A 12,619-nucleotide genomic window follows, 5' to 3' on the forward strand; every position below is an offset into this window, starting at 1 on the left:
GCTAGTCTTTTAAATATTTTAAGTTGAATCTAATTTTTTAATTTTTAGAACCTGCTCCAAAGCCCAGCTATGCAAGGTGCGCTGGCTTTGCATTTCTTGGCTTAGAAATTTGCCGATGCTGTGCCCACTTTTACAGGCGTAAAATGGACGCCTAATCATCTAATATCTCAGGCAGCTCGAGCACACATTCCACACCGGAACTGTGCCACCTGCCACATTGGTAAAGGCTGAAATATCGGTGTCCAGGGCCCCCACCTGAAACAGGTGGTAGGGCCGATGCATATGGAAATAGAGAGCCCAACACCTGTTTCAGGACCCCTTCCCAAAAATCAGCTTCCCTGAACACAACCGGCACTAGGATAACCAATTCTACATGTGGCCTAACCAGCGGTGGCTAAAGGAACCGCTGGAGGTCGCCACTAAAAAAAAACTTACCTGAATGTGGAGACGGGAGGAGCAGAAGCTACCCGAGGGCTGCTGCAATGGCCCGAAATTTAAATCTAGTTTGTTTGGGGACGAGCAGTTGGAGTCTGCAGCTCTCAGGTTTAATTTAAATGAGGTCCAAGGGGCACAATGGGATTGTTTTCTGCTCCTAGTTCGTGCTGGCAGGCTGGCACTATCCAATTTCACCCCCCTCTTCGGAACTCCCTGCTGTTTGACCTAATTGGAATGTCAATCAGTTAAACTTCCTATTTTGTTTTGTTATTCCATGAGACTGCTGGGTTGGACTCTTAAATATCATTTCTGTGTTGGCTCTCAAGCTTTGTTCATGCTTCTTGAGACTTTATATAAATATTTTGTGTTATTTTCTCACCTCCCTAGTCCTCATTTGAAGCTCTCGTATCCTTGCTGGGGTATGGTTCTACAGATACCAGTTGTCTCATTCAAGTGGTCACTCTTCACGTGTGAGCCTGGACAGCAAGTGTTGTCAGGCCATTTGATCGTCCTGGCTGATTTTTGTGTTAAATAACCCTGGGGATCTGGGATCTCCCTGGTTTAAATATGGTTTGCTTGCCTCTCACCCAGAAGACTGAGAAGCTCAAGTCATGGGGTTTGCCCATCATTCAAAATAGTTTGCCTCAGCTGATTGAGTTTTGTCAGCGCTTGGCTGAGCAAGTAAACAAATTGTCATCTAGAAATAAAGGTATATTACTTATCTTAGTGATTGATGACAAAGCCACACTAATATTGCTTGTACATTTCTACCACATAAATTGGAACATAATTAAAGATCAGTATCAAATTCTGTTCAAATCACTGCTAAAATGCAAGGACCGACTATAGTCCAGGTAAGATTCCAAGGCTATCAACATTCAAAGTACTGTGATGGTACAGCACACTGATACTCCAACATACTGTGCCAGTGAGTGAACACAGATTTTTTTAGAACATCGTTTTTTTTTTAAAATGGTGAGTTTGAGTGAAGGAAGTGGTTTTAAAGAAAGGCACTTATAGACCAGGAAAAAGGGCTAATCAGAAGGAATCGCCGCAGACCACACTTGCACAAGATGCGTGGTGGCAGAGAGAGAGAGATCTGGTGAGTTCATCGCTCACTTTTTTAGTTGGAAATGGAGCATAGTGTGAGAGAGCAAAAAGGAGGGAAATTTAGAAATTGAATTAAGAAAGAGAAAGTATTCATTTTTGAAAATTTTGTCTATCATAATACGCAAATTATTTAACAAAACTTCAGTCAAAGAAACTACCAGGAATACTGACTTCCAGAGTGATGCTTTATTTGCATACTGAAAGCCTCAAACTGAATATTCAGATAGTTGATGGGAAGTTTAAAGTAGTTTTAAACTCACAATTCATAAGTATTTACCTGGCTTGAAAACTGTGATCCAGCATGTAGAAATCTCTGAATATAGTAGAAGATAAGCCAAGCCAGGGAAATGATCATCATTGTTATGAAAGCGATAATTACAAACACAATTGACTGAGAGCTCATCCACTCTTGTACATGACGAGTACCAACAGTTATGGACATTATCACTGGGATACCCCGACGGACTAACTCCAGAATTTCCATTCCCTTTGAATTGCCAATCATGATAGCAACAGTATTTCCAGTCCCTGAAAACAAAGAAAACAGAATAAATGTTGGTAACAGATCCAATCCAAATATGAGGCAAGAATGGGATAAAAGAAAATGGATTCAATTTGAAGAATTCTAATTAAAAAGAGAGAGATGGCAGGAATCAAGATTAAATATAGTTTCCATCCATAGTGATGCATTCTCTAGTACTCACATCCTTCATTTTGAGGAGAATAATTCAGCAAATAATATTACAAACCTGAAAATCCATAGGATCATTTATGACAGTGTTGCGCCCGGAGATGGTACTCTGCCAATGATCCTTGCCAGCAAAGATCCATCATAAATAGCAAGTGCAGCTCACTTGCACACCCACTGGCACTGGCCGAGCATAACTACTTTGCAACATAGGAGTACTGTGTTGTGGGAATTGAAATGAAAGAAAATGTAAAAATCTAGAATGAATGAAAATTGCAGCAGCAGGCTGGGGAAGCTGCAGCTAAGTACTGACCAGTTTTTAAGCCTGAAGGAACCGTCATAGAATGCACATGTGAGCCTCTGTGGCAATTTTAAAGCATGTCTTCAAGTGGAAGATCTGGCAGATGCACCCGAAGAAGGGAGCATGGTATTGCAAAGAGGTCAAAAAGAGCATAACATTTTAATAAGCCAGACCTTCAGACATTCTGGGATGAGAGGCACTAATGGGAGTGACTGCTGAGTGCATGTGGAAAGAGGTGGCATTGGCACTGAGTGCCACCTCTCACCCCAGGACTACAGACTAGTGCCACAAGAACTTCCAATGACTACACAAGAGAAAGCAAGGTAAAACATTGGCCACTGTCTCTTTACTTCCTTGGGCAACAATGCACTGTTCACCTTCTAAAATTAATAGCTTCACAAATCATCCTTTACACTGCACTGAAGTTATCTTGGGATATCACAATATGTGTCCCCAGTTCCCCTAACTGCAACTACTGTACCTGCATGCAAAACTTTAAAACCCATTTCCCCACTTGAACCGAGTGAAACCAACAGATCCACTACATCAGCTGTCCGATGACGTTGGAAGACATCCTAGCCTTCACCTAAATTTGTTTAATCTTGTTAAAGAAACTTGCGCACTGATAGAGAATTCAAGCTCTGCAGCCAGGCTGCATTTAGACAGGCTGTGAAAAAACACAGGCCACATTGCATTAAGTCCTCAATCAACTTGACATTTTCGGACCTTGGGTAGCGAGCCAATTAAAACATTAAAAGACTATTAATTGAGCCAATAAGGTCAAAGAAGGCGAGTTCTTTTCTGTAAATTGAACCCGGTATAAATACAGCCATTTTGACCATGTGGTTTCAGTAAGACAAAGGAACTGGCAATCAGCCAGCAGATTATTGCTCTCTGCCAAGATTAAAAAGTTAAAACTACAATCGGAGTTCGTATTTCATTGGAAATTAAGAGATCTAACAATTTTGGTGCTGCGAGCAGGGTCGCTGAGGAAAGAAACTGAATTTTGGACATCGGACCTACATATTGAGGTAAGGACACCTCTTTTTAAAAAGTCCTCGGTCAAAAGTCTAAATTCGCCTCTCCTTCTACGCGATTCCAAAAGCCTCCGGTTTGCGAACCCTCCGGTTGGTAGTCGGCTCGAGGTCCCATAGACGTCTAAACTTCGGCGGTGTGTTAGTTAATTAATCACCGACCTATTGATCGGCGAGAGAGCCTACGACTCGAGACCCCAGTAAAGAAATGGCAGCAGGAGATAAGAGCAAAGAATTGCCTACAACTGTTAAAGGTGGACAAGCACCACCTGAAGTTTCAATAGATAACATTCTCGAACAGTTGAAAGAATACATAGAGCAACAATTCAACTTATCTAAAACCTGTATTAAGATCGAACAAAAGTACGGAACCTCCAAAGGACAATGGTCCTTGGACGAGATTAAAAGGGTCTGGGGAAAAACGACCCGTATGAAAAATAAAGAGCGAACTAGATGGTCCCTAGCGGTTATGGGCCAGATTCGAAACCGGAATGACATTATAATGCGTTCCCAACATGACCGAGAACTGACCAGTACAAAGGATCAATTGCAAGCTGTTTGTGCACAGCTGCGACAGAAAAAGCTTGAACTTGAAAAGCTGGAAGTGGAAGTTAAAGATCTTAAAGGTGAAATTAAAGAATGGAAAAAATCATTAGGTCAAAGAGACAGTAATAGGAAAAGGAAAATGTATTGATCAATTCCCAGGGTACCCATGTTTGGATAAATTAAAAGCGCAAACCCGAAGACACGACCGAGGAATAGATACAGATTCTGAATCCTCCGACAATACAGTGTCGGAGGAGGATGAAGAATTAGGGGTGCGCTTTGCCCAGTTTTAAAAAAGACGAGTTGTAGTCAAATCAGAAGAGACTGCGGATGAGGGCGGAACCAAAAAAACAAAGAGAAGGGTGTATGCAGAATACTTAGCTCATGCTCCGGCAGACCCAGAGAAAATTGATAAATGGTCCAAGGAATTGCCCAATCCAAAGAAAGGGGGAGTAAAAACGTGGGACCAATTGGACCGCTTAAAAAATATATATCAACTTCATCCCTGGGACGGAGTGCAAATTTTGACCATAATGGTGCCAAAAACACAGGGAAGCAAATTGCACGACAAGGTAGATGAAGCTTTGGGGCAGGATGAGCAAGAATTAGACGCAGGATGGGAGGCGATTAAACACTGGCTACAAGCCTTCAGTCCAGCTAAGACAGACTGGGGAAAAATTGCAGCCAGCCAACAGAAAGGAACAGAGGAGGTCCTGGAGTATGACGAGCGGTTTAGATGCACGTGGCTAGAACATTCGGGTATGAATAATACGAATGAGGAAATGGATGAACAAGTATTTGGACCCCTGAAAGCAGCTTTCGTGGCAGGTCTAAAGCCAGAACTGTCCAAAATGCTTAAGGTAGTGTTACCGGACTGGGAAGGTAGAGGAACTACCTTTGCAGCATTGGTGGATCGATGTAACCAATTAGATCGGGATATGGGAGCTAAAGTCTGAGCTGTACAGGCTATGGGATGGAAATCCCAGGATTCCGATAAACAGTTATTAGGAAAATTACCCGGAAAATGTCATTATTGTGGGAAAGAAGGTCACTGGGCCAAGACGTGCAGGGCAAAACAGAAAGGTCGTGGCTGGGGAAGAGGACGCAGCCAGGGATACAATTCAGCCAACAAGCCAGGCTTGTCACAAGATAGAAGCATTTAAGCGACTGACAATACAACAACAGAAGGAGTTACTTGGGATAGCAAAAAACAATTAGAGCCCACCCTGGCCCCCCTTCTCGCACTAATGCAACAAAGGGGAGATGGGCTATATAAATAACTGATGGTGGGCGATAAGGATGTGGACTGTCTTTTAGACACAAGGGTGCAATTAACATGCTTACCCCTACAATATGGAGACTTTTTGCCGTTGGATGGTAGGGCACGTACAGCCTATGGAGTTGGAGGCCATAAAATGGAAATTAAAAGGACAACATCGATACTTATAGGGCTGACCACGCCGGTCTGGATAGGTCCAGTAGATCAACCCCTTTTGGGAATGGACATTCTAATCCAAGTAGATTCATCGTTGCATTTCGAGGATGGTCGGGTGACATGGTCAATTAGAACTTTGAAGAAAGAAGAATTGAAGGAACACCCGATATGGGCTAAAGATAAGAACGATTGTGGCCTACTCCAGATTGAGCCTGCGTCATTTACATTACGTGGGATTTACACTGTCCTTATCATCCACAATCATCAGGACAAGTAGAACGAATGAATCGAACTCTGAAACAACGGCTTGCCAAATATCACCAAGAAGGAACACCATGGCCCCAGGCACTACCAATAGTGCTATGTAGCATTAGGGCAACCCCGAACAGAACTACAGGTCTAAGCTCATTTGAAATTATAACAGGAAGACCCATGTCGCTGCCAGGAACTATCGATTTACGGAAAGCTGATGTTCACTTAATGAGTGACACTTTGTTATCATACTGTCAGAACTTAACCAATGCTATTAGTTCTGTTTCCCCGACAGGTATCGGCAGCTTGGGGTAATCCACCCGAAGGAGGACACGACATCATCCTGGGAGTCTGGGTGTATGTGAAAAAGTTGCATAAAGAACCTTTGGGTGCCAAGTGGGAGGGACCTTATCAAGTGTTATTGACCACTCAGGCAGCTGTTAAAGTCCAAGAAAAGAAAGCCTGGATCCACGCTTCACATGTTAAACGAGCACCCGTAACTGAAGCTGAAATCTAATAAGGACAATTACTTTTTGCGAAAATTTATAAATTTACTGTATTATTGATTGTAGGTATTCTAGGCATAGGCCTACTTCTTACTAGCCGACCCTCTGCACCAAAGGGAAATAGTAGGGTAGCAAGGGAATTACATGTAAATACCTTTTTATATATGTCATACATTTATGCCAAACAAGGTAACATTTCTAGTTGTTGGGTGTGTGCGCATATTCCTATTCACTCAAAGGGAGGGATTCCCTTGAGGCCAGTTCCCTTGAATATCTCAGAAATGGCTGAGTGGATAATTAATCAAAACAAAACAGGCAATGCGTTTCAGGATACCGAAAACTGGGCACGTAAATGGAAGTCAGCAGGTTACAATCTGACTACCTTTGAAGGGGGATACCAACCGTGCTACAATAATTCCAAACGGCCCCCATTTTTTGTTGTCACTAATACAACGGGAATAGGAAGACCGGGGGAATCAGTCTGTCTGATTAGAAACATCAAAGGAGGTCAAAATATGGGGTATAGTAACTGCTCCCGAAATTATAATATAATCAAGCCACGGAACTGTCCAAACTGGGCCGATGTGGGAATTTTTAACGTAACTGGGATTATGAATAAAACAGATGGAAAAGCCTGGACAGGCCCCGGAGTGTTGCTGACAAAGAAACAGCTAACATTCATTGCATATAATGGCACCTATCAGGTGTGTGGCCACAAGGCCTACCTTTGGCTGCCCCAGAATTGGATGGGATCCTGCTATTTAGCCTACATTGTGCCTTATATGTATCATATAAAAAGTTACTGTCGGAACATTTACACCGTCCTAAGAGAGCTATCACAGAAACAGAGAGGTTCTTTGCCATTCTGATCCCTGGGTATGGGACCGCCAAACTGGCAAGGGAATCCATTAACATGGCATCCGTTGTGGAATGAGTAGCCAATGATACCTCAGAGGCCCTAGTTAAAATCAATGCAGAAATGGTAGCAATCCGCACAGTAGCCCTACAGAATAGACTGGCCCTTGATTACATCCTGGCTGAAAAGGGAGGTACTTGCACCCTACTCGGAACTGAGTGTTGCACATATATCCCAGATAGCTCCGAAGAAATGACCCACTTAGCGGAGCATATCCAAAAGGAGGTAGAAAAACTTAAGCAACCCCCATCATTCACTTTGTGGAGTGGAGCCACTGAATGGCTAGGTTCAATAGGAACTTCATTGGTGGAAGGTTTAATTCTATTTGTTGTAATTGTTTTACTTTTATATTGTTTGTTTATGTTGATTAAATGTTGTTGCGACCAGGCGGCTGTAGCTGCTGTCCCGCAGGTGAGACACCTTGCAGGTCCCAGCAGACCGTCTGTACATGGCACAGGGGTATGTTATGCTTAAGGAAAGCTTGTTTACTGGTTGAATTAAGATATTGATTTGGATTAAATTGGAATAAGGTTAATTAACCTACTAAAACCAAACTTCCATTGTGGCCACGATGGAACTCGGGTTGGTGTAAATTTGTGTGGAAGCTACTAGTCCGGATATGTGGCGAAACACATCAACAAATTTTAGAAGGAAACTCTATTAACATGTATGAAATTATTTTGTAGAATGTTTAACCAGTGATAGCTGATGTTTTATGATTCAGTTTGTGAAAGAATCAAAGGGGGGATTGATAGAGAATTCAAGCTCTGCAGCCAGGCTGCATTTAGACAGGCTGTGAAAAAACACAGGCTACATTGCATTAAGTCATCAATCAATTGACATTTTCGGACCTTGGGTAGCGAGCCAATTAAAACGTTAAAAGACTATTAATTGAGCCAATAAAGGTCAAAGAAGGAGAGTTCTTTTCTGTAAATTAAACCCGGTATAAATACAGCCATTTTGACCATGTGGTTTCAGTAAGACAAAGGAACTGGCAATCAGCCAGCAGATTGTTGCTCTCTGCCAAGATTAAAAAGTTAAAACTACAATCGGAGTTCGTATTTCAGGAGGAACTGAAGGAAATCCTTATTAGTCAGGAAATTGTGTTGGGGAAATTGATGGGATTGAAGGTCAATAAATCCCCAGGGCCTGATAGGCTGCCTCCCAGAGTACTTAAGGAGGTGGCCCTAGAAATAGCGGATGCATTGGTGATCATTTTCCAACATTCTAGATACCGAGACTGTAACCCATAGTTCTAGACTCTCTTGCCAGGGGAAACAGCCTCTCAGCATCTACTCTGTCAAGCCTGTTGTGTATCTGTAAAGCATGCACTCCCATGTTCCGCCACCAGGGAGCTCATCCCCTGAAGTCCCAAGGGATCCCAGCATCCTTTTGGAGCATTGTATAAAAGCCGGCCCCCAAGGCCTGTTCCTCACTCTGGAGTGTCTTATTAAAGACTGAAGTCACTGTTACTTTAACCTCCCTGTGTGCAGCCTCATCTGTGTTAGGAACACAATAACTGGCGACGAGAATATGACTCCAACACAAAGATGCAGCAAACTGTGGGCATCCTGGAGAAGTTCTCAGAGGGTGAGGACTGTGAAGCCTATGTCGAACGGCTAGACTAGTACTTTGTAGCCAACGAGCTGGACGGAGAAGGAAAGCAGTCCTCCTCACAGACTGCGGGGCACCGACCTACAGCCTCATGAAGAATCTTCTGGCTCCGGTGAAACCCACAGATATGTCGTATGTGGAGCTGTGTATACTGGTTTGGGAGCATCTTAACCCGAGGGAGAGCGTGCTGATGGCGAGGTATCGGTTCTACACGTGCCAGCGATCTGAAAGTCAGGAAGTGGTGAGCTACGTCGGCGAGCTAAGGCGACTTGCAGGACAATGTGAGTTTGATGGCTACCTGGAACAAATGCTCAGAGACTATTTTGTACTGGACAGTGGCCATGAGACCATCCTACGAAAACTTTAGACTGTAGAGACACCGACCCTCAGTAAGGCCATTGCGATAGCACAGGCGTTTATGTCCACCAGTGATAACACCAAACAAATCTCTCAGCGCACAAGTGCTAGCAATGTTCATAAATTAACTGGAACGGTGTTTGCAAGCAGAAATGTACAGGGCAGAACCCACGAGTCTGCAACTGCCATCAGCCCTCAGGTGACCCAAATGACCGAGTCGCCAACAAAGGATGAATGCAAGGCAATTCACACCTTGCTGGCGTTGTGGAGTCTTCCATTCAGCCTATTCATGCCGCTTCAAAGGGTATGTTTGCAAGAGCTGTGGAACAATGGGGCACCTCCAACGAGCTTGCAAATGAGCTGCAAGCTCTGCAAAACCTGCTAACCACCACGTGGCAGAGGAAGATCGGTCCATGGTGGATCAAAACAATTTCTAGTCTCAGAGAGAAGAGGCAGATGCTGAAGTACACGGGGTGCACACATTTGACGAAATGTCCACCTATAATGCTAAACGTAAAATTGAATGGCTTACCAGTAGCCATGGAACTGAACACTGGCGCTAGCCAATTCACCATGAGTAAAAAGATGTTTGAGAGACTGTGATGCAACAAGGCATTCAGACCAGCCCTGAGCTCCATCCACACAAAACTGAGAATGTACACCAAAGAGCTTATCGCTGTCCTGGCAGCGCCATGGTCAAGGTCACCTACGAGGGCACGGTGCACGGACTGCCACTTTGGATTGTCCTGGGCGATGGCCCCACACTGCTGGGAAGGAGCTGGCTGGGCAAAATCCATTGGAACTGGGATGACATCCGAGCGCTATCACATGTCGATGAGGCCTCATCTACCCAGGTTCTTAACAAATTTCTTTCTCTTTTTGAGCCAGGTATTGGAAACTTTTCCGGGGTGAAGGTGCAGATCCACTTGGTCCCAGAGGCACGACCCGTTCACCACAAGGTGTGAGTGGTACCTCACATGATGAGGGAGCGAGTGGAAATCGAGTTGGACAGGCTGCAACGCAAGGGCATCATCTCCCCAGTGGAATTCAGCGAGTGGGCCAGCCCGATTGTTCCAGTACTCAAAAGTGATAGCATGGTCAGGATTTGCGGTGATTATAAAGTAACTATTAATCGTTTCTCGCTACAGGACCAATACCCGCTACCTAAGGCAACCGACCTATTTGCGATGCTGGCAGGAGGCAAGACCAAGCTCGACCTGACTTCGGCCTACATGACGCACGAGCTGGAGGAGTTTTCGAAGGGCCTCACCTGCATCAACACGCACAAGGGACTGTTCATCTACAACAGATGTCAGTTTGTAATTCGGTCGGCTGCAGCGATCTTCCAGAGAAACATGGAGAGCCTACTCAAGTCGGTACCACACATGGTGGTCTTTCAGGATGACATATTAGCCACGGGTTGGGACACCGCCGAGCACCTATAAAACCTGGAGGAGGTCCTCCAGCGACTGGATCGCGTAGGGCTGCGGCTGAAGAGGTCGAAATTCGTCTTCATGGCAACAGAAGTGGAGTTTTTGAGGAGCAAGATCGCGGCGGATGGCATTCGGCCCACAGACGCCAAGACAGAGGCAATCAGGAACGCGCCCAGGCCACAGAACGTCACAGAGCTCAACTATTTTGCTAACTACCTACCAGGGTTAAGTACCCTCTTCGAGCCCCTACATGTGTTATTGCGCAAAGGTGAGAACTGGGTATGGGGGAAAAAAAAACAAGTAATTGCTTTTGAGAAAGCCCGAAACATTTTATGCTCCAACAAGCTGCTTGTATTGTATAACCCATGTAAAAGACTTGTGCTAGCATGTGACGCGTCGTCGTACGGAGTCGGGTGTGTATTACAACAAGCTAACGTTGCGGAGAACATGAGAACATAAGAATTAGGAACAGGAGTAGGCCATCTAGCCCCTCGAGCCTGCTCCGCCATTCAACAAGATCATGGCTGATCTGGCCGTGGACTCAGCTCTACTTACCCACCCGCTCCCCATAACCCTTAATTCCCTTATTGGTTAAAAATCTATCTATATGTAATTTGAATACATTCAATGAGCTAGCCTCAACTGCTTCCTTGGGCAGAGAATTCCACAGATTCACAACCCTCTGGGAAAAGAAATTCCTTCTCAACTCGTTTTTAAATTGGCTCCCCCGTATTTTGAGGCTGTGTCCACTAGTTCTAGTCTCCCCGACCAGTGGAAACAACCTCTCTGCTCTATCTTGTTTATCCCCTTCATCATTTTAAATGTTTCCTTAAGATCACCCCTCATCCTTCTGAAGTTGCAATCTGTCGCCTATGCTTCCAGGAGCTTGTCTAAGGCCGAGAGGGCCTACAGCATGATTGAGAAAGAGGCATTAGCGTGTGTGTTCGGGGTAAAAAAAAAAATGCATCAATACCTGTTTGGCCTCACATTTGAGCTGGAAACGGATCACAAGCCCCTCACATCCCTGTTCGCTGAAAACAAGGGAATAAATACTAATGCCTAAGCCTGCATACAAAGGTGGGCTCTAGCGCTATCAGCGTATAACTATACCATCCGCCATAGGCCAGGCACCGAGAACTGTGCGGATGCTCTCAGTCGGCTACCACTGCCCACCACGCGGGTGGAAATGGCGCAGCCTGCAAACTTCTTGGTGGTGGCGCAGCCCACAGACTTGTTGATGGTCATGGAAGCGTTTGAAAATGATAACTCACCTGTCACGGGTCGCCAGATTAGGACTTGGATCAGCCAAGATCCTCTGCTGTCCCTAGTAAAAAACTGTGTACTGCATGGGAGCTGGGCCAGCATCCCCGTTGAAATGCAAGAGCCAATCAAACCGTTCCAGCGGCGAAAGGACGAGCTGTCCATTCAGACAGACTGCCTGTTGTGGGGTAACCACGTAGTGCTACCAAAAAAGGGCAGGGAGACGTTCATCTCGGATCTCTACAGCACACACCCAGGTATAGTAATGATGAAAGCGATAGCCACATCCCACATGTGGTGGCCCAGTATCGACTCTGACTTAGAGTCCTGTGTACGGCAATGCAGCGTATGTGCTCAGTTGAGCAACGCACCCAGAGAGGCACCACTAAATTTGTGGTTTTGGCCCTCCAGACCATGGTCGAGGATCCATGTCGACTATGCGGGCCCATTTCTCGATACAATGTTCCTGGTGGTGGTGGATGCTTTTTCAAAATGGATTGAATGTGAAACAATGTCGGGAAGCACCGCCACCGCTGAAAGCCTGAGGGCCATGTTTGCCACCCACGGCCTGCCTGACATACTGGTCAGTGACAACGGGCCATGTTTCATCAGTGCCAAATTGAAAGAATTCATGATCTGCAATGGGATCAAACATGCCACCTCGGCTCCATTTAAACCAGCCTCCAATGGGCAGGCAGGGCAGGCAGTACAAACCATCAAAGCCTTAAACGA

At 45.0% G+C, this 12,619-nt stretch overlaps 1 protein-coding gene across 1 annotated transcript in view; it reads right to left on the bottom strand.

Annotated features, from left to right (window-relative positions):
* LOC139275093 (E3 ubiquitin-protein ligase RNF149-like) overlaps window positions 1–12,619 on the bottom strand; it is a 68,388-nt gene that overhangs the window by 21,092 nt on the left and 34,677 nt on the right. Inside the window, exon 3 of the mRNA XM_070892084.1 lies at window positions 1,823–2,073. Coding sequence (XP_070748185.1) covers window positions 1,823–2,073 — 251 coding nt within the window. The remainder of the gene's footprint in view (window positions 1–1,822; window positions 2,074–12,619) is intronic.

The sequence above is a fragment of the Pristiophorus japonicus genome, chromosome 10, assembly GCF_044704955.1.
Source record: "Pristiophorus japonicus isolate sPriJap1 chromosome 10, sPriJap1.hap1, whole genome shotgun sequence".
Taxonomy (NCBI): domain Eukaryota; kingdom Metazoa; phylum Chordata; class Chondrichthyes; family Pristiophoridae; genus Pristiophorus; species Pristiophorus japonicus.